The 22,537-nt window shown below is 50.3% G+C and overlaps 1 protein-coding gene across 1 annotated transcript in view; it reads right to left on the reverse strand.

Moving 5' to 3' along the window:
* LOC144949083 (neurexin-1-beta-like) overlaps positions 1-22,537 on the reverse strand; it is a 559,393-nt gene that overhangs the window by 74,722 nt on the left and 462,134 nt on the right. Inside the window, exons 4-5 of the mRNA XM_078878916.1 lie at positions 17,821-17,930; positions 14,440-14,793 (exon numbers count right to left, since the gene is read on the reverse strand). Of these exons, the coding sequence (XP_078735042.1) occupies positions 14,440-14,793; positions 17,821-17,930 (464 nt within the window). The remainder of the gene's footprint in view (positions 1-14,439; positions 14,794-17,820; positions 17,931-22,537) is intronic.

Here is a 22,537-nt window from a genome sequence, read left to right on the forward strand (position 1 = left end):
GCATAAGCAATTAGGAAATAACACTTACTACCCAGGAACAAAAAAATATATTTTATCTTGTTACACAGTGCCGGGGAGTTGGGTTTATTATTTCTCTCTTTGTGGTGGGAAGGTTTCTTTAAAAAGCGCTGCGATTTATGGCGAGCGGGCAGGTGCGGCGGGGAAACCCCCCCCTCCCCCCCAAAAAAAAAAAACGCACCCATAATATTATGACAGCGTAAAGCGACGGTCACATCGTACGGGACGAATGTATAAACGTAATGGAAAAAAAGAGGTTTAGCAAAAAAACATTTTTTTTGTCACGTGTTGGCCGTGCGCGAGCTGAGCGAGTGCATTAAAATCTGCGCGGCGTGCCGTCGAGCGTAAATGTAATGCCACGGCGCCACTGATTAATGGTCGGTCCTCCTGATTAATTGTCCACAAATCAGCCGCTTTAGCCGGGAGAGAAATGTCGCGGATGAAATATCTCCGGGCGAGGAGAGATGAGATTGTTGTCACGGGAGGGGCGGCGGGGGGGGGTAGATGTGGGAGTTCATTTGCTGAGAGAGAGAGGCCATTGGTTGGGTCACGCAGCGGGGGGTAGGAGGGGGGGGGGATCATAATAGCTCGGTCTGGGTGACTTAACGCGGCTCAAAATCAACTCCTAATAAACATAACGAAAACTCATCGCTGTAATGACACGACCGCGAACGATTGTAACGAATTAGTCCACCAACTTGATTGTTCCACGCAACTGTGATATACGGAAGTTGCGTGTCTTGTCCAGCATGTTCGCAAGTGATGTGATGCACAAATTAATAATTGCTGCTTCTGGCCCCCCAAACCTAGCCCCCCCCTCCCCCCTCCTCCCACCATGCATTGGCATCGCTAGCAGCTGTCGTCTCTAAGATCATTATTCGAAATTCGACGACGATGCCGCTCTGCCGATTGAGAAAGTTTTGGCAGGACGTATATCCGCCTCGTGACACGATTACAAAAGTCCAATGTGTCCAATACGTAAGTTGTTTCCTTTTAATCTCGATTTGAAGCTTTCGTGACTGCAGGAATCCATACTGGTGGATTATATTTTTTTCCCGCCTGAGGACGACCTGCTTGCGTTGCGATTTTAACGTCGTGATTTATTTTATTTATACCTACGTGACGTTACCGAAAGAACCAAAGAGTATAATTTCTTTTGGCTTACGATCGGTGTAGGTTTAATGTGAACGATTAATACCCCACATAGCCGTCCGCCACCCGACAGAGCCCATGACTTCAAGTGGTTACGTGGGCGAAAAGTGCCAATATGTGTTCCCACCTTTGATAAATCTTACGCACGACGTTTCACTGGAGATTACATCCGGCATTAGGCAGGCGTTAACAAAACAAAAGAAAAGCCAAGTTTGCTTCCCCAAACAACGCTCTTTCGGATTGTCCGAAGAAATCCCCCCCCCCCACAAAACCGAATCAGTTGGCGTATTTGGACAACGGCGTGACACACTCCGTTTGGTAATAGTAGTAGTTTTTTACCCTTTCAACTCGTACAAAAACTGACACCTTTATACAAGGGATCATGTTTGCAATAACCACAACACAAGCAGTCAAAATGCAAACAAAAAGAAACAACTCTGATAATGATAATGTTTGCACTGTCCTTGAAGTTGATTGGTCCACACCCGAGACAGCTTTTCTTAGAGCCTAGTCTCCATTGGTGTTGGACCAGATGACGCCAAAAGGCGCAAACATGATCCCTTGTATAAAGGTGTCAGTTTCTGTCCCAGTTGAAAGGGTAAAACCCTACTACTATATTTTGCCACTGGTAAAGGAGATGTCTCATAGTGTAAACACTCCATTTGTTTGTCCGTGTCGGCTGAGGCTTATAATTACAACAACAAAAATAAAGAAATGCGGCGTCGTACCCGATTGCGTGACGCCTACACGCCGATCCCCGCCCCACTACGAGAGCGGTTGCCACATCGCAGGCGTTGTCGCGACGAGGCACCGACAACTTAACGGGTGACGGATCGGCGGTGACAATCGCCGATATAATTGGCCGTTCGCGCAAGACGAGGGAGGGAACACAACATCGGATGCACGGTGCCCCTTTCGTGCGATAATAGCGGATGCGGTCTTGCAGCAGTTTTTGCTAACTTTAGTTTTTTAGTTTTTTGTTTTTCCCCTCCCCTGGGACCCTATTAAGCCTTGTAAACATGCATTGCTTAGCGGCGGCTTTAATAAGGTGTGCTATAACAAAGCCTGACTCTTCCCCCCCCCCCCCCCATATTCGTGTCGCGTGGATGCTGCGGGAAGGGCGAATGTTCTAGCTGGCATCGTTCAAATAAGGAGGCTTCAAACGGCACCGGGAGATACGCTACCATCATCTCGTTTACATTGACTTGTTTTGGTCTCGGGCTTTTTTCGGTTTATTCACCCTCCTCCATCCACCCGGGGATTTGATGAATTATCATGATCCAGGACCGTGATTCGATTCAAGAATCAATGCATCCTTTTGCATCGCGAACAATTTATTTTCCAGTCTCATTCGTACGGTCGTATTTAGGCCATTCATCTGAACAGAACGTCTCTCTGTTGTTATTTGCATACGTTCTGCAATAGCCCACTCTCAGCGAGCACGTTCTGTGCATTGCGACATTTTCAAATGGATTGTTCTCTACTTGTTTTCCCCCCGTCAGCCAGCGCCCTGTGGTTCAGACGGGGAGCGTTCTCGCCAAAGTCGTCTTGGAGCCCCAGCAGTATTTTGTTGAACCAACCCGTGTCAGATGGGCCTCCTTAATAATTCCACCCCCGCTAACGATGTGAGCCCACGACACTTTGTGCAGCTCAACAGGGTAATATTTGTCTTTGTGTGCATAGGGGTTTCCCCCCCTCCCTTTTAAATAACTCTACGCTCCGAATATACATGCGGTCGTAAGTTAGTCGTGCAAATACTGTGACTAATGCAGCACTACCAAAGCGTTGAGTGTCATAGATTTGTCATTGCTCGCTGCTGTGAGTAGCGCCGCGCAGAGATGACCTTGCGCTAATAGTTTCTCTCCAGAAAATGGGACCTTTTATGAACGACAAACAACATACCTCATCATGCACAATAGAGCAACATGATTGCGCGTTGTAGTAATAATGATGATAAAAAAAAGTTAAAGCGTGTGTATGTATACATATACGCGTGCTTGTGGTTTGTACGGGAAGGGGGGGGGGGGGTGATGGCTCATACAAATACATAATTTTTTTTATAACACACGGAGACATTTCATGCGCGGCCGTGTTTTCCGTACCTCTTTACATTTCCACATGTTTTTGCTGTCTCCACGCGCCGCGCAGGTAATGCCTTCTGAAAACGGCTGCCTGCCCGTTTTAATATAAATAACAAAAGAAATAATTTCGTCCGAGTTGAGATATCTGTGCCGCGCATCTTTCCGTCCGAAGCGCTCACTTTTTGTTTCCGACAGAGGCTCGGAGCAAGGGCTGTAAGAGCCATTTACGAAATTACTTTCGGGACGTGGTGAGACAGCGCGCACGTGCGTGTGTGTGTGAGGATGTGTTGGGAGCGGTGGCACAGCGGTTAGCGCGCTGCTCTATGAACCCGACCCACCCGAGTTCGATTCCCGCTCGCGGCCAACACCAGTGATGAATATCTGAACCGGTCCGGGGCATCCCCCTAGGTCGACTCGGCCTCAAATGAGTACCTGGTGCGGCGTGTAAACATCGCCACTGGGGAAACAAAGGCGGCCGGGTATGGTGCTGGCCACCCACCCTCTCGTGTGCCGTTCTGGCCTTCATAGGCGCTCGCTAACAGCACTTGCCCCTACAGTCTGTTAAGGCTATACGGGTTTTTTTGTCTTTGTACGAGTGGATGCACGTACGCGAGCGAATGTGGATAATACCTTTCATTGGAGCGTCCGCCTCTCCTTTTTGTAATTTACATGACATCATATCGTACGACTAAATGGAAGCAATGTTCCAACAATGTTTTGTCTGCACATAAACCACTTTATCTTGCCGAAGCCTAATTTAATTTTGGAGCTCCCACTGCTATAGATTAGACCCAATAGTTGCAAGTACATGGCTGTTTGGCTGCTGGGTGCCCGCAAACCATCGACCGGTCTCCTTTTCCCAACTTCTCAAAAACCTTTGCTCAATTCAAGAAATGGATCGCAGCCGCCTCTTGCTAAGCCATCGAACAAAGGCGGTCACTACCGCATCGCGCGGCGCTTTCAAATGCGCTTCTGCGGCCGTCTGGAACGCTCTTCCTTCCGGTGTTAGGAAACCACTGGAAAGCCATGCACTTTTAAATAATCGAGATTGACAAACTCATTGTTTAAAAACTGCTTTTTGTGTGTTAGTTTGTTGTCGTTCCCCCCCCCCCGCGCACCTCCGATTAGCACGGTTGGCTACGTACGGTGCGAAAGAAGTTCGTGGTCAGAAAGCGGTTGACAAACATTGCTGCCGGGTTCCCGAGACCTCTCGGTGTGCGTTCCACGGTGTCGTCCCGACGTCGTTCGGAAGGACCGCCGGCAGAGCCTCGCGCAGAACTCCACGCGAACAATTTCCGCTAATTGGTCGCACGTCGAGACATGCGACATCAAGGGTCTGTGACGCTTTTTATTTCGTAGCTCGTTCATATTCCTCCCCCCCCCACCCCCACCCCGACCTCAACCCCGTCAGTGCCGTTTCCAGTCGGGGGTGGCAACTGCTCTGCAGTGGCGCCTTACACGCGCGCCTAACGACGCGCTGTCACGATAACCAGCGCGCGATGAATTGGGTTGCGCCACCGCTGCTTCGCAAATTGACACGGCCTGCGGGGGGAGTGGCGGGAGCTTGATCGTCCAGCGGTGCCGCGGTCCCCCGAAGCCACAGCCAGCGCCGCCGGCTGAGCAAGCGGGCTCCGTACGGACACCGCAGACGCGTGGCCGGGTGGCTCGGAGCTGAGCCGGCGCCGCTGAGGTCCTCGGGTTAAGCTCGAGGACCTCCAAGTGTCGGTGAGTCGATGGTCTCGGCCGTCGCATTGAAATTTAGTTCAGCGCTTACTTTTTTGGCGACGCTACCGCTCCGAGAATTGAAATGTCGCCGTCTGAATCTCGCGCTCTCGCACGCAGAGCGGGTGGGCAAGCGCTGATCGTAGGTCACTTGAAGGGATCTCAGCGACGTCGCCGCGATATCCAATTCCGTGGGCCGTTCTGCGACGCAACGGGTCGCACTGCTCTGCGTGTCATAGCAGAAACGGGAGAGAATGTTCTTTAATCCGCGTGTCACATTTGTTGCGTCTCTCAGTGTAACGCCGAGCACCATTGTAACACGCACTGTCCACCAATTGACATTAAAGAAACAAGGGTGCAGCCCTGCAGTGGTTTTGCTCGTGCAAATGCTGGCAGATGGATGTCGACTCGAGGAGAGGGCCCCTCCATCGGCCTCCCCTTGCACGCTGGCGAGACGTCATCAAACACGTGGTGGCACTCACACTTTACCCCCCCATCACACACGACTTTTCGACGACGGAACGACAGCGGAGTTACCCGTTTATGCTGCTGGGCGGACAGAGTTGGCGGCGTGGGATTTAAGAAACGTGCACCCATCCTTGTTTCAACTGCCGGGAGATTGAGTCGAGCCAATGCAGTGTGTTCATCATTACCCCAGAGCAGCAACGTACTACTGATATGCATAGGGGCGCCACGGTGGCTAGGAGATGTTAACTACCTCGCCTGGTATACAGCAGGTCGTGGGTACGATCCCGACCCTGACGCCTGCTGCTGTATATTTGGAGTCTCCGTGTGTCTCTCTCATCATCATCATCACGGTGGCTAGGAGATGTTAACTCCCTCGCCTGGTGTACAGGAAGTCGTGGGTACGATCCCGACCCTGACGCCTGCTGCTGTATATTTGGAGTCTCCGTGTGTCTCTCTCATCATCATCATCACGGTGGCTATGAGATGTTAACTCCCTCGCCTGGTGTACAGGAAGTCGTGGGTACGATCCCGACCCTGACGCCTGCTGCTGTATATTTGGAGTCTCCGTGTGTCTCTCTCATCATCATCATCATCACGGTGGCTAGGAGATGTTAACTCCCTCGCCTGGTGTACAGGAAGTCGTGGGTACGATCCCGACCCTGACGCCTGCTGCTGTATATTTGGAGTATCCGTGTGTCTCTCTCATCATCATCATTACGGTGGCTAGGAGATGTTAACTCCCTCGCCTGGTGTACAGGAAGTCGTGGGTACGATCCCGACCCTGACGCCTGCTGCTGTATATTTGGAGTCTCCGTGTGTCTCTCTCATCATCATCATCACGGTGGCTAGGAGATGTTAACTCCCTCGCCTGGTATACAGCAGGTCGTGGGTACGATCCCGACCCTGACGCCTGCTGCTGTATATTTGGAGTCTCCGTGTGTCTCTCTCATCATCATCATCACGGTGGCTAGGAGATGTTAACTCCCTCGCCTGGTGTACAGGAAGTCGTGGGTACGATCCCGACCCTGACGCCTGCTGCTGTATATTTGGAGTCTGCGTGTCTCTCTCCCTTTCCCCGAGGACCACGTGGAGTGTTCTCCAGGTCCTCCGGCTTTTCTCCTCCACATTTAGAATCATCGGGCGTTCAAGTGTATTTGGCTGCTATAAATTTGCACGCGATAAGCCACTTCGTTGAGCGAATCATTTGTGATAGCCCCTGTCGATTCTGAAAAAGAGAAATATAGCCCAGTGGGCCATAACGTGCTAAAATAAAATGTAACATTTTAGTTTAGTTTTACGTGATAAGCCACTTCGTTGAGCTAATCATTTGCGATGGCCATTTCGCTTCTCAAAAAGACATATATAGCTTAGTGGGCCTTACTTGGTAAAATTAAAAAATTGTAGTTTTATTTAATAAAAAATATTTTAGGTTGACGTAGCTAGAAAAAAAATTGCTCAACACAGGCTATGATCAGTATTTGCATTCGCACATAATTTGCTGATCATCCACGACGGATAAACGTGTGCGTGGCAGCGGGCGGAGGCATTCCGTCCTTGCGGTGAGCAAACCACGTTTTCAAATCCGGTGACCCATACAAAGTGACTGTATAGGAAACCAGCATCGTGATGATCGTCTCATCGTGAAGATTGATGTTGTATTGTGTCATGAAAAATGACATCGCGGCTACCCCCATAATGCACACAATGTGCTTTTGTTTGTGTCTGGGTGTCCATCATTTTTTCACCCGTGCGTGCGTGCGTGCGCGCGTCTTTTGGGAGTGTTGGTGCTGCAGATGGCTAGCTCGCTGTTCCACGAACACCGCGAACTGAATTCGATTCCCGCTCGCGGCCGATAACAGTGGCAATGATAATTGTTTTTTTTACCCTTTTATCTGGCAACAAAACTGACACCTTTTTTTACAAGGAGTCATGTTTGCATAGACCACAATACCTGCAGTCATAATGCAAAAAAAAACATAACCCTGATAATGTATGCACTGTCCTTGAAGTTGATTAGTCCACACCCGAGACAGCTTTCCTTAGTTTTCCATTGTCTTTGAGTTGTGCGCCTTTTGGCGTCATCTGGTCCAACACCATGTGAGACTATGCTCTAAGGAAAGCTGTCTCGGGTGTGGACCAATCAACTTCAAGGACAGTGCATACATTATCAAAGTTATGTTTTTTGTTTGCATTATGACTGCAAGTATTGTGCTCTATGCAAACATGACTCCTTGTAAAAAAGGTGTCAGTTTTGTTGCCAGATAAAAGGGTAAAAAAACTATTATCATATTTTTCTATTGGTAAATGAGGTTCCAATGGTGTAAATGCCTACCCTGAGCTCTCATACTCTGATGGTGCATTGTCTTTGAGTTGTGCGCCTTTTGGCGTCATCTGGTCCAACACCATGTGAGACTCGGCTCTAAGGAAAGCTGTCTCGGGTGTGGACCAATCAACTTCAAGGACTGTGCATACATTATCAGAGTTATGTTTTTTGTTTGCATTATGACTGCAGGTATTGTGGTCTATGCAAACATGACTCTTTGTAAAAAAAGGTGTCAGTTTTGTTGCCAGATAAAAGGGTAAAAAAACAATTATCATATTTTTCTACTGGCAAATGAGGTTCCAATGGTGTAAACAGTGGCAATCATCTGAACGGGTCCCGGGCCTCCCCGAGGTCGACTCAGCGTCAAATGAGTGCGATGTGCAGTAAGGCGACAGGGCGTGATGCTTAACCACCCACACCCCTCGCGTGCCGTGCCGGCCTTCATCGGTGCTACTCGCTAACAGCACTTGCCCCAGAAGTCTGTTGAAGGCTATACGGGGAGACTCTTTGCCTTTATTACGTGCGTGCACGGGTGCATTCATATTTATGCGTGAGCATCGATGTGCCAATCTCTCGACGCGGACGTGCAGGCTACTTTTTTTTGTTGCTTCTGGCAGAGAAAGATTTTCATAGCTCACGCAAAGATTTCCAGTCGAAGGTAAAAAAAAACAGACCGCATACGTGGAATAATTACGATGTTTCTACGATAAAAGCTAAGCTGCGGCGTATTAGGCATTTAATTCGAGTGTATGTTATTTTCTACCCAGCGAAGCGTTCGTTAATTTACGGCATGATCGCCACCGGAAAATCCTGACACAGAAACGTCACATTTCTCATTATTCCCATTTTAATTAAAAATACAAATATATATATTTTTTGACCACTTTCACAATACGCCGAGAATAATTGCGAAGCTCACTGCAATCGCCGCTCACGTATTGCACTCTTGAAAATGAGTCCTTTGTGGGCAGCTTTCTCCGCGGTCTTTCACACGTAGCTTTTGTAAAAAAAAAATCCTGCCACCCCCCCTCCCCACTCCACCCTCGTCCATGCCAGCGTCTGACCCACTGAAGCAAAAACAGTAAACTAAAATAATTATAGAACAACTTTGTTACGTAAACAATTATATAAGAGGTGGCATATTGCGTGAAATTATAACCGGGCCAAATGTAGGTCGTCGTGGTGTTGAATACCTCAAATGAAAGTGTGTATATATTTTATAATTGACAATCCTTTATCATCTTCCTGGTTCTTTCGGTAAAGTCACGTAGAAGGGAAATAATAAAATAATAAAAATAAAACATAATAAAATACATACAATGTTTTATTTTATTTTATTGTTTCCCTTCAACGTGACTTTACCTAAAGAACCAAGAAGATGAATCCCTGCAGTCACGAAAGCTTAAAATCGAAATTTAAATCCTTTATCAATACACTACTGGATGAAGGCCTCCAAATGCAGTGCAGATTATGGATATTGTTTAACCATACTTCACCGCGCTGGTCAATACGGGATAGCAAAAGCGGTGGCGGTGGGGAAGAGGTAGGGGCCCAATTTGGATATTCGCTTGCCATCGACATCAGCCGTGGCCTGGAATTGAACTCGGGTCACCGGGTTCACAGCGCAGTGCGCAAATAACCGCGCCACCGCTCCCCCAAAGGTGTAATAGCGTACAGAGTTTAAGTGCACGACAAAACAGAGCAAACCCGTGTCACTGCAGTACTTTGTCAGTCCCCAGACCCTGGAAAAGTAATCCATCTGAGAGTGCTTGAGATGAGATAGATCTATTTTTTTTCCTTCCCTGCTGCTCAATGTAATCGCCTCTCGTCCCAACACACCTCTCCCACTTGGAATTCATTGAGGCCGCGTGGCGATAAAATATACAATCCTCTCCGTCCCGAAGCCTCGAATCCTGCCCACCGCTTGGCAATTGACAACCGAGCCGAAGGTGTTTCTGCTTCTTCTTCATCATCATCATCATCAGCAGCAGCAGCAGCCACGGCCAATCCACTGCTAGATGAAGGCTTCCCCAAGCCGCCATTGAAAACTCATTTCTTTAAAACTGATTTTTGTGTTGAATTTGTAGTCCTTCCCCAGCACCTCCAATTAGCCACGGGTGGCTACGTAGGGCGCGAAAGAAGTTCGACGTACATGCGGTACATACTTAACAGACGTGGAGCAGTCTCTCGTGAGTGCGGAAGGGAAAAGGGGGAATGTGTTGTTTTTTTCCATAACTACACGTGTTGGGACACGTGGGAGACCTCATTGCATGCCGTCTGTTGTCAGGCTCTACATTATTTAATCTGCAATGCGGCAGAGTCAGCCCGCCGTGTTCCTGTCTCATTAAACACGCAACCGAGTTTAACGGGCGGAAAAAAAAGAAAAAAACCTACGAAACGAATGAAACCGAGTCGGGTGCAGTCATTCCTAGTCGTATACTAACACTGAGGTGCGCTTATCCGCCATTCGGCGTAGAATGACACCGGTTTCCCACGCGGTGGCTGCATGTCATCATCACGATGACCATTCCACCTTTGCCGTCTCTCACGAAGCTGCGATATCTCGGAAGAGGCGGTCGGCTTTTCAATGATTTTTAGATTTGAAGTTTTCGTGACTGCAAGGATTCATACTCTTTGTTTTTTTTGGTAAAGTCACGTAGGTAAAAAAAGAAATTAATGAAAAACAACTAAATGAAATCACGACGTTTCGGAGGCCACACAAGCCTCCGTCTTCAGGTGGAACCGTTACAGCCAAACTCTTCAATGATTGTCAGATATCTTGGAAGAGGTGATTTGATTTTTTTGATTGTTGAGTGGATGACTCCACTTTTTAATCCAGGCAACAGCACACTAAGTGTTTCTCACCGAACATTCGAGCTAACAATAACATGTTTAGGAATCATCGTCAAGATACCAACAGCACAGAGTGTGTACTCTTACATAATTGAAACACAATCATAAAACTAACCACACTTCAAAATGAGCAAAACTGCCGATCGACTTTGGTGATAACTGTGGTGAACCCATTTATACTGCTGGGGGGGGGGGGTCAGTGGTTGGGGGCCGGTGGTCAGTGGGGGGGGGGGGGGGCGATTTAAGAAACTTGTCCCATTGCTTCAACTGCCGCACCACGTGATGGATTTGAAGCGGCGTCCTCCCGATTGCAAGTCGGGTGTGCCAGCAAGTTACACCGCGGCCGCATTTCCCAAGATGCAACACGGGATTGGTGTATACGTATATAGATATATGAGAAACAAGCTCGTGGTGTATACGTGATGCTAACAAGCCCGAGGTTTGCTCCACGTGCATTCTGTGTACAGAGGAGAGCAGAGCATCCCACAAAGTGCACACAGGATGAAATACAATGTCGTAGAGCGGATTCAGAAATTCCTCCTTTTTTGTAATGCGGAAACCCCACGGAGCTAATTCAGACAGCCCCAAATTGCGGCACCACGATTTCCCTTTAATACCAAAATTGCAATAATCCATTTCGAAGTAGCAGCCGTGCACCGAATGATAGGGCACACCTTTACATGTAGAAATTGTAAAAAAAAGGCGGCGAGTGTTTGATCATCTGAATCCCTGGTAATTCTTGTAATATTATCCTCACAAATGGATTTAGTGGATCACACGCAAATCATGGGTATAGATTCACACTCATTGCAAAGCTAAGCTAGCTAAGCTATTTTTTTTATTTTTTTTACCAGGTAATGCCTCCTGAGCTATATCTAGCGCTTTTTCAGAAGCGAACTGGTCATCGCAAACGATAGCTTAATGAAGCGGCTTATCGTCACGTGTAAATTGATAGCAGTCAAATACTCTGAACGCGTGATGTTGATTCTAAATGTGGAGGGAAAAACCGGAGGACCCAGAGAAAAATCCACGCGACCACGAGGAGAGAGCCGCTGAAACTCCAAATATACAGGCATCAGTTTAACACGTAGGCTATCGCGACCAATATTTTTCCTAACAGAGGTTTTGGGTTAGATCGTGTAAATATAAATGCGTCGTTAAACACGCCACCACCCGACAAAGCCAATTAGTAAGCTTTGTGATGTAAACAAAACATGCCAATTTGTTACTAGTTCAGCACACCGGTATGTTGGAGAGTAAACTCACAACATTGTAAATGGGTTTACCGGTGTGTTGAAATAGTAACGAATTGGCACATTTTGTTTACGTGACAAATCTTACTAATTGGCTGGTGGCGGGTTTAACGACACATTTATTTTCACGCGATCTAACCCAAAAACATCTCATTATGGATGTAAAAGCATTGTCAGGGTCGGGATTAAACCCACGACCTCCTGTAGACTTGGCGAGGTAGTTCACATCTCGTCACCGTGGCACCCCACGGTACAATCTTTGCCACAAAATGAACCAGAAGGAATCCTCGCTGACACGCGAGTGAGGGGGGCCCACTGTGCGTGTGACGTACTTCCCCTCTTTCTGATTCTTCACTCGCACTGCTCTATAAGGCATTGTACCTCTGCCACAATGCCTTCATATCCGCCTGCCCGCCGTACCTTTCTTCATTACTGACAACTTGCAGCTCAGCACACGGCAGATGCCTGCGCAGCGCGACTCACGACCTCCTCTTGATACCAAGATCCAGGATGGTCATCGTGTCTACGCGCCGCTTCTCGGTGGCAGCCCCAACAGTCTGGAACGCCGTCCCTCTGCACATTCGCAGCATCACCTCAATCGCCTCTTTCAAGAGAGACTTAAAAACTCACCTCTACAACCATGCTTTCGAGCGACTCTGAGCTTGGCTCCGCGCCTCTGAGTTGCGGCCACTACGTCTGCAAATTCGCGCGCGTTACAAATTGAACTATTATTATTATTAATTCCCTCCCATCATCTCGATTTCCACGCGCTCTTACAATAAAAATTAACCTTCGCTCAGTTCAACAAACGTGTTCACTCCCGTGCATTGCACGTGCGCTCCTGCGGCCGTCTGGAACGCTCTTCCCTCCGATATATTAGGAAGCCGCTGGGAGCTATTCCACTTTCAAATGTGGTTTGAAAAAAAAATATTTCTTGCGCACTGCTTTTCGTGTTTGGTATGTTGTCCTTCTTGCGCACCTCCGATTGGCACGGTTGGCTATGTACGGCGCGAAAGAAGTCCAGCGTACGTACGCGCACTTTCAATCGTGCTGCTTGTTGCTGGCGGCTTGGGGTTTCGGCCCTTGGGGGGCCTGTGCTCAGCAACTGTAAGATGACAAACGCGTAACTAAATGACGTGCGCAAAGCAACAAGGCATCCGTAAGGGATGACGGCAACGAGGTTGCTGACCTGGCTGCTTTGCGTGCTATGATGATGGTCCTCTCCTCGTAAGTATCGTGGAGAGATTGTATCCCTGCCATAGGAATGTGGAATTTCCACTTCGGGGCTGCTGAACGGGAGATGAAGCGCAGTCCCGGTGCTCACTCGAGCAGGAAATTACTTGAAGCTCTTTTTGCTTTTATTAATTTACTATGTCGGGGAAGGGTTCTAGTTCTATTGCAATGTTTATATTTATCAAGACAGCCGAGCCGAATGCAAAGGCTAAACGCTGGGAGAGGGGGGCACGGCTACATACAAGGTAAACCATGTTCAGTGCAGAAACTAAACAGGTGATACAAAACGAAAGCGTGAAGCTTGCAGAATATCTGCGCTAACATACACATTAAAGAATCTAACTCGGTGCAACAAAAAAAAAACCATAAAAAAACATAATGTGCCTCGGAGCACTGAGATATTGTACGGTCAGATGCGTCTCACTTTTGTAAGGTCAATGAACGCATTGATTTTATTTATTAAGCAATTAGCATGCTCCGGTATCTTATTGCGGTTATTGCAATGGTGGTGTCGTCATTACGAGATGAAGTTACCAATGTTAACTTCGGCAGACCAGTGGATCACCTCCGTGGGTGTTACGGAACGGTCCACAGAATGAGATGAAATTCGCTCCAGGTGACCCGTTTCCATCCACACTTTCTCACATGCCCTCGGTAGAGAGAAATGTGTTGCATGACCGTCAAACAAGTAAAGTTGTTTTTATTCTCAGAGCTGAAATTCAGTGAATTTAAGCGAAAAAAACTAATTCAACAATGTTTTGTGTGTGTGTGTAGTTATTGGAAATAATAATTTCAACTTGTAGCGTGCAGCCGTAAGGCATTCGCCCGCTCTCAAGGACATGGAACGACGGAGAGAAACCACAGACGAACGGGCGTCAAATCCCCCCAAGCTCTGCGGTCCTCTACGTATTAAGATGTTTAAATCTAACGAATGAGTGCATCCTATGGATAAATCATATTTTATTGGTTCTTTCGGTAAAGTCACGTAGAAGGGAAGTAATAAAATAATTTAAATAAAACATAATAAAATGAAATTCTCACGACGTTTCGGCCACAACGCAAGCAGCCGTCCTCAGGTGAAGAAACAGAGCTGTCGGCAGTATTCATTAAGACGCTGTCTTTCCGACAGCTCTGTTTCTTCACCTGAGGACGGCTGCTTGCGTTGTGGCCGAAACGTCGTGAGAATTATTTTATTATGTTTTATTTTTATTATTTTATTACTTCCCTTCTACGTGACTTTACCGAAAGAACCAAGAAGATGAATCCCTGCAGTCACGACAGATTTAAATCGAAATTCAAATCCTATTTCTTACTGGTCAAGCGTCCAACGACTCACCACCATGAGCGTGTCCTGCTGAACTGGCGGTCTGACTGGGACGTGGGGTCCAGACGGTGCCAATGCTGCTTCTCCCTCCTCATCCTCTCCCTCCTCATCCTCCTCCTCCTCCGCGGCGGCGGCCTTCCTTCCTTGTTCCGTCGTCGTGGTCACGGTTATCGTGGTGGTGGTCTCCACGAGCGTTGCGGTGGAGGTGCGTGGGCCGGCGGCGGCGGCGGGCCCGGTGGGCTCAGCGGTCGCTGTGGCGGTGGCCGTGGCGATCAGCGTCGCCAGGTGGGGCGACATCCCGCGGACCACCCGCAGGGCGCCCTCGGTCCGCGTGTGCGCGTCGCTCGCGGCCGCCAAGTTCAAAACCTGGTGGGAGGAGTCGAAAAATAACGACGACGACCGACGGCCACGTCACAGTTGCCACCCCTGATAATTGGGTTTTTTTTTACCCTTCTATCCGGCAACAAAACTGACACCTTTTTTACAAGGAGTCATGTTTGCAAAGAACACAACACCTGCAGTCATAATACAAAAACATGACTCTGTATGCACTGTCCTTGAAGTTGATTGCGATCATTTGACAACCATGTTCTTTCTTTACCCATAAACCCTTCCTGCCTCCCCCTCCCCCCTCACTTAATCTCAAGACTCTCGCAGGAGCGCCCTGATTTTGGATATTTGACCAATCCCTAATTAACATCTCTTTTTAAATCCTTTATATTAAGTTCGCTTGCTTGCTTAGGACCGTGCAAATCTTTCGGTCGTTTTTTAACCCACTTCCCGTGATCCAATCGAGCTGACATTTTCCACACAGACTCGTTGTGCGTGACAATTAATGTTCGTGAATTTTTTTTTTCAAAACTTTACACTTTTTAGGACAAAAATATTATATTTAATTACCAATTGCTTAATGGTGGTAGGCAATCATCTGACCCATAGGTGGCAGACATCTCAAGCCAGAGGACGAGAGGACTCTAGCCGCCACGCATATAAAGGATTTATAGTGAAAAACTTTGTTTTTACGGGTTAATTTTTTACCTTGAAGGAAACCAGAGTGCATGGAGTACACCCTAAGCACACCAGGGGAAAATACTCAAATGGCATATTTTCGGGTCGGCAGAAACCAACCCACTCCAAGATGCCTCCTACAAGCGCACCATCGTACTACAGGTTTGGAGTCATCGGCCGCATCTCTTTGCGATCGAGTCGAGGCTCGGGGTGGCCGCGTTCCCACGACAATCCCGTGGTAGGCCGTCACGGCATATCAGGGAACAGCCATGGAAGATAATGTCGCAGAACTCTTTCGTTTTTATTATCGTTATTCCGGTCATTGGCGAGCAGAGGCAAACATAAAAAATCGCACAGCAACAAAGAGCACTACAGAAGATGGACCAGATAACAGGTAATGCCCTTTCTGAATAGAGCAAGATTATAAGAACTCGGGGGGGGGGGGGGGAAGAAAGAGATGGGAGACAATTCCAAGTGTCGGCGAGCAGTGCGAGGAAAATGAAGCAGAAAGACAACGTGTGGTGAGCTGCGGTGTGTCGGTTCAACAGGGTGCATGGGAGAGATGAAGGAGGGGGTGTCTGCGTATGGCACAGAAGGGAGTACAGCTGGTGGTGCATCTGCCGGTAATCTCAGTCAGCCAACGCATGGCACCTGCTGGGTCTGTCCCGAGACATCCTGCACCTAGCCTGGCACAGTAGGGGGGTACAGCTGGTGGTGCATCTACCGGTCATCTCAGTCAGCCGACCCATGGCACCTGCTGGCTCAGTCCCGAGACCTCCTGCACCTAGCCTGGCACAGTAGGGGGGTACAGCTGGTGGTGCATCTACCGGTCATCTCAGTCAGCCGACCCATGGCACCTGCTGGGTCTGTCCCGTGACCTCCTGCACCTAGCCTGACACAGTAGGGGGGTACAGCTGGTGGTGTATCTACCGGTCATCTCAGTCAGCCGACCCATGGCACCTGCTGGCTCTGTCCCGAGACCTCCTGCACCTAGCCTGGCACAGTAGGTGGGACACAGCTGGTGGTGCATCTACCGGTCATCTCAGTCAGCCGACCCATGGCACCTGCTGGCTCTGTCCCGAGACCTCCTGCACCTAGCCTGGCAAGTAGGGGGGCACAGCTGGTGGTGCATCTACCGGTCATCTCAGTCAGTCGACCCATGGCACCTGCTGGGTCTGTCCCGTGACCTCCTGCACCTATCCTCACACAGTAGGGGGGTACAGCTGTTGGTGCATCTACCGGTCATCTCAGTCAGTCGACCCATGGCACCTGCTGGCTCTGTCCCGAGACCTCCTGCACCTAGCCTGGCACAGTAGGGGGTACAGCTGGTGGTGCATCTACCGGTCATCTCAGTCAGCCGACCCATGGCACCTGTTGGTTCTGTCCCGAGACCTCCTCCTGTCAGCGAGCCTTCGACACTTCACGTGGCCCCAAAGTGCACCTAGCCTGGCACAGGCGCCCTGGTCACGTCACCGTCACTTAGTGGCGAATGGCGGTGGTAGTGGTGTTGGTGCGCGGTCGACTGAGTCGTCGACGTGGGTGGAGGAAGCATGGAGTGAAGCTCACGGGAGCAGTGACCGTGGTTAGTAGCGGGAGAAGAGTGATAGGGAGGGAACTGACCACCGGTGAGATAAGTAAAATATAAATTCGTCTTTGTCTTGGGCCAGATATACCTTGCCAAAGAGCATTTACAGTCGTCTGGATGGGTTGTACGTATGTTGAACTTCTTTCGCACCGTACATATCCAACCGTGCTCATCGGAGGTGCGACAAATTCTCACCTGTGCTGCGAGTACAGGTAATCTCCACAGGTATCTCACTACCAGGGCTCCTGGCCACGTGCTCATCCCGTCGGGTGGCTACGTCACAGGCAATTCACGCCTGCCAGCCGTTCGACGAATTGTCACGAATCGGAGTTGCGATTCGGTTCAATTCAAACATCGTCAACTCTTTTTTGTTGTTTTCTCGTGTTTGCCATTTCGTTGACGTCGCCTTCTCGTGTTTGTCTTGTGTGTACAGTCAGCTTCGTTCACTCAGTCTGAGCGAAATGCAAAATTCCCGTGAATGCGTGCGTCTGCGGGGGAGTGGTGCTGCAGCGGTTAGCGCGCTGCGCTTACGAATCCGATGATCCGAGTTCAGGTCCCGCTCACGACCAATAACGGTGGCGAACGTTTGAACGGGTTCTGGGCCTCCTCTAGGTCGACTCAGACATAAATGAGTACCTGATGCGGCGTGCAAATTTCAGCAAGGGGAAGACAAAGGCGGCCGGGCGTGGTGCTGGCCACCCACCCCCTTGTGTGCCGTATGTGCTCGCTAACAGCACTTGCCCGAGCAGTGTGCTAAGGCTACACGGGGGGATCTTTGTCTTTGGCATTGACCAACTGACCTTGAGGCCATTGTAGTATAGGCCAGACAGGAGGCCTTGGAACGGATGGGGCCGGTCACGTCCTCCGATACGGATCCACGCTTGGCTGTTGAAAATGGTCAGCTGTCGCACTGTGGACAATAGGTGGAAACATACAAGCAGGCAAGCAAGACGCGGCTGTTAATGCCCTTCGTCGTCGTCATCACCAATAGTCCCAGTGACGTAGGTAGCCATTGAGTACACAGGGGATGGAAATCCAAGATGGCAAAAATTGAACAGGGGTCCCACAGTGTCATTCCTTGCACTGGGTTCAGTTTAGTGCAGTTAAGTGATTAGGTATTGCCCTGTGAGCCATTCGGCTCTTGAATCGGGTTGCAACCGCAACAAACAAAAACATGAACAAGAAACATCTTAAAGAAATGGCAACCACTTTACACACCACTTATCACCCCTGATATTATCCACTGCTGGATGAAGCTCCCCCTCCCCCCCCCCTCCAACCCCTGCACATCAGCTGACATCATCCCTCCCATCTAGACGGTGGGGAAATTCTCCTGGGCTCACTGCCCGACTTTCGCTGCCGTTCACGGTCACCCGTATCGTCCGTATCGTCCGCGAGTCGTCGTGAAGTTTACACGCGCCCTGACCAGGCGCGCGCGCGCCTTCCGCTCTCTCGGTGCAAGTTGCACCGAGCTGCCGGGGAGCACGACATTACTTGGGCACGTGTCGCGAAAGGTTCCCGCAAGAGCCCACCGTGCCCGTGCAGTGCTCGCCGCGCTACGCTGTTGGTCTTCAGGTTGTACGAACGACGACGTCGTTACTAAAGGTCGCCCTCGTTACACACGAACGTGACCACGATACCTCGCTGATCTCGTCGAGGATCATAAATCATCACGTGATACTCCGGTTATCCTCGCAGCAGCAGCAGCAGCAGCAGCGGCTTTTTGGCTGCTGCCATCATACACAAGGATTGAATAGAACTTTTGTATTCTCTGCCATAAGCCTGGGGGGTGGGGGGAGGTGAAGGTGGGGGGAGGAGATGGGGGGGGAGGTTGGTTGGGGGGGGGCATCCAGCCCAGCCCAGAGACGTTATTGACCTGTATCAGATTGTTATCCAGGAACGCTCGCCCTGTAATGCATTACATTATGATAGCATATCGCATTGTGCTTTGAAATGTGCGCGTGACAGACGGCACCTTTGTGGAGCAATGCGACCCCCGTGCTCTGTGCGTTGACCTGGCACACTTCTCGGACACTCTCGTTTGGCAGCCGTTGCTGAGCGCGCGATTTCGGCGTGGCCAGGGTCATCGGTGGCACGTCGTGCCGGGGAGGCGTTCGCGGGGTGATACAACTTTACTGGCAGGTGGCAACGGTGGGTGGGTGGGCACACAGGTGGGTGGGTACACAGGTGGGTGGGCACACAGGTGGGTGATCACACAGGTGGGCGGGTGGGCACACAGGTGGGTGGGTGATCACACAGGTGGGTGGGTGATCACACCGGTGGGTGGGCACACAGGTGTGTGGGCACGCAGGTGGGCGGGTGGGCACACAGGTGGGTGGGTGGGCACACAGACGGGTGGGTGGGCGCGTAGGTGAGCGGGTGGGCACACAGGTGGGTGGGTGGGCACACAGACGGGTGGGTGGGCGGGCGCGTAGGTGAGCGGGTGGGCACACAGGTGGACGGGTGGGCACACAGGTGGGTGGGTGGGCACACAGGTGGGTGGGTGGGCACACAGACGGGTGGGTGGGCACACAGGTGGGTGATCACACAGTTGGGTGGGTGGGCTCACAGGTGGGCGGGTGGGCACATAGGCAATGCCACGGTGGGGCCAGAGGGATATGTGCTGTTGACAGGTAGTAATCCTGGAATCCGCGTGACTTCACGTTGATGTGGCACAGCAGCGAGGTCAATGTTGGGATTTGGATTTCGTTCGTTGCGAATGGGAAACGGTGCTACAAACGAGACGGGGCCGAATTTGAGATCGCAATCATACCAAGAAGGATGGTAAAAGCGTGAAGAAAAACGAAGCAATTTGCAAATCTAACCGTCGTTTATAACCTGAACAAACGAATCGGTGACCAGGGACTGCATAGCGTTCATCTCCCATCACGTTCGGTTATCAAACGCGACGCCGAATTGTCGTTACCGAGAACGATCGTCATCATCGTCGCACGCCGTAGAGAAGCGTTGTGGCTAATAATGAAAAACAATCTACAACGCATTAAATAGTCGATGCGTGTGTATATCACCGCGATGATTGAAACCCGTGGGTACGAGGGCGCTGGTTACATCTTGAACGTGCGGCGATGCCACTAAAAAGGCGGCGCGAGGTGATTGATGTGGGCGGCGAAATATCGCGACGTGAAAATGACGACGCTCCCAGGCACGTCCACATCCCTGGCCCCGCTGTTAATAATGTCGGGAAAAATGTGAACCGAGTCCATCGTTCCGTTTGACCTTGACGGAAACCTGTGTTCGATCTCGTTTTTCTTTGTTTACACACACAACGTTAAATGGCCTTGTGAATACGATGGGCGGGTGGGCTTCGTGGTCAGTTGATTGAATGGTCTCCCACACAAAAACTAAATTTATTTTATTTACCGGCTAAATTCCACCGTCGAGCGATTTTTTTCAGAGGCGACCTCGTCACACGTGGTAGCCCATCGAAGTGGCTTGTATCATGGTCGTCATCATCATCATCATCGTCATTACAACTCGTGGGAATTTATAGTAGCAGAAAAATCATCTTAAGCGCGTGTTGTTTCTTAATGTGGAGTAGGCGGGGGGGGGGGATGGGCAAAACCGGAGGACCCCGGAGAAAAATCCACGGCCCATTTTTGCTTTGTTGTTTCGTGGCATACGTGAGCACACAGGTGGGGGGGGGGGGGGCACATTTCATCACTTGTTGTGTGCGGGACATCGGCTGGTTTCTCATTGGGTGAGTGCAGCTGCTGCAATTCGCCGCATGACACCCATTAGACTTGGAAGTGCACTTCGCCGTACCGTTCCCACTTTGCATTCCGTGCGAGTGTGAATAGAAATTAATCATGGGTGGCCCACTCTTTTGTGCTGCACAACGATGATGAAGATGATGATCGCTATGAGCAGTATTAACTGCCTCGTTTTGCTCGCCTGTGTGTTTCCACCTATCATTGCCCGAAGTGCGCGACAGCCGTGTGTTCGCGTAGCCAACCGTCGCGCTGATCGGAGGTGCGCGTGGTTAGGACAGCAAACTAAAACACAAAAAGCAACTAAAACAAAAAAAACAGCTGACCGCTTTCAATAGCCGAGCGTGGATCCGTATCGGAGGACGTGGCCGACCCCATCCATCCCAAGGCCTCCTGTCTGGTGTTTACTACAATGGCCTGAAGGTCAGTGGTCAATGCCAAAGACAAAGATCCCCCGTACATCCTTAATAGCCTGTTAGGGCAAGTGCTGTTAGCGAGCAGCGACGGAGACCGACACGGCACGCGAGGGGGTGGTGTTGGCCAGCACCACGCCCGGCCGCCTTTGTCTCCCCCTTGCTGATATTTACGCACCGCACCAGGTACTCATTTGAGGCCGAGTCCACCCAGAGGGAGGCCCCAAACCGGTGCAAACATTCGCCACCGTGATTGGCCGTGAGAGCGGGAATCCAACTCGGATTCGGCGGATTCATAGCGCAGCGCGCTGACTGCTGCGCCACCGCTCCGCGCTGTCGCGTGCAGGCACGCACCCGCTCAGAGCGTTCACGCGCACTCACGCGCACTCACGATGACGTACGTGCACGCGCGCGCGCACGCGCACTCACGATGACGTACGTGCACGCGCGCGCGCACGCGCACTCACGATGACGTACGTGCACGCGCGCGCACGCGCACTCACGATGACGTATGTACACTTCAACGATTTCTGCGATGGCAAAGATACACTGCTGGATGAAGGCCTCCCCATGCCACGTGTCGATTCACTGGTTTGTTATTATCGACCCTCCTCGTCATAGGAATGTGGAATTCCAGCCGTTTGGCTGAGAGATGAGGGAAAATGCCTCAATGGTCGTGTGAGTAGGACATCACTTTCATATCGATACCTTCAATTGCCCACCCCCTCTACCGCCCCCCCCACCACACTTCTGTAACCAGCACTGACCAGCGCGGTGAAGTATAGTCAAATACCGTAACCCCCACAACACATCACGCACCCCAAGGGGCGACTCTCATCCAGCAGTGGAATGACAAACGGCCTACACGCGCGAGCTCCTGTTAAGGCCGGACACTGCACATAAGGTGAGTGTGTTGTGTTGGTGAGGCCGGAACACTGAGATCTGGTTGTGTTGGTGAGGCTGACACTGCACACAAGGTGAGTGTGTTGTGTTGGTGAGGCCGGAACACTGAGATCTGGTTGTGTTGGTGAGGCTGACACTGCACACAAGGTGAGTGTGTTGTGTTGGTGAGGCCGGAACACAGAGATCTGGTTGTGTTGGTGCGACTGACACTGCACACAAGGTGAGTGTGTTGTGTTGGTGAGGCCGTACACAGACATCTGGTTGTGTTGGTGAGGCCGGAACACAGAGATCGGGTTGTGTTGGTGAGGCTGACACTGCACACAAGGTGAGTGTGTTGTGTTGGTGAGGCCGCCTACTGCACGCTTGGACAGCCACACGTGGCCACATGAACGCAGGGAGTTCGTGGGAGCAAGGAGCCAGCGAGGCCGCCCGTGACTCACCACATCCATAAATGAAGATCTTAGCTTTTAAAA

The sequence above is a fragment of the Lampetra fluviatilis genome, chromosome 52 (genome assembly GCF_964198595.1).
Source record: "Lampetra fluviatilis chromosome 52, kcLamFluv1.1, whole genome shotgun sequence".
NCBI lineage: Eukaryota > Metazoa > Chordata > Hyperoartia > Petromyzontiformes > Petromyzontidae > Lampetra > Lampetra fluviatilis.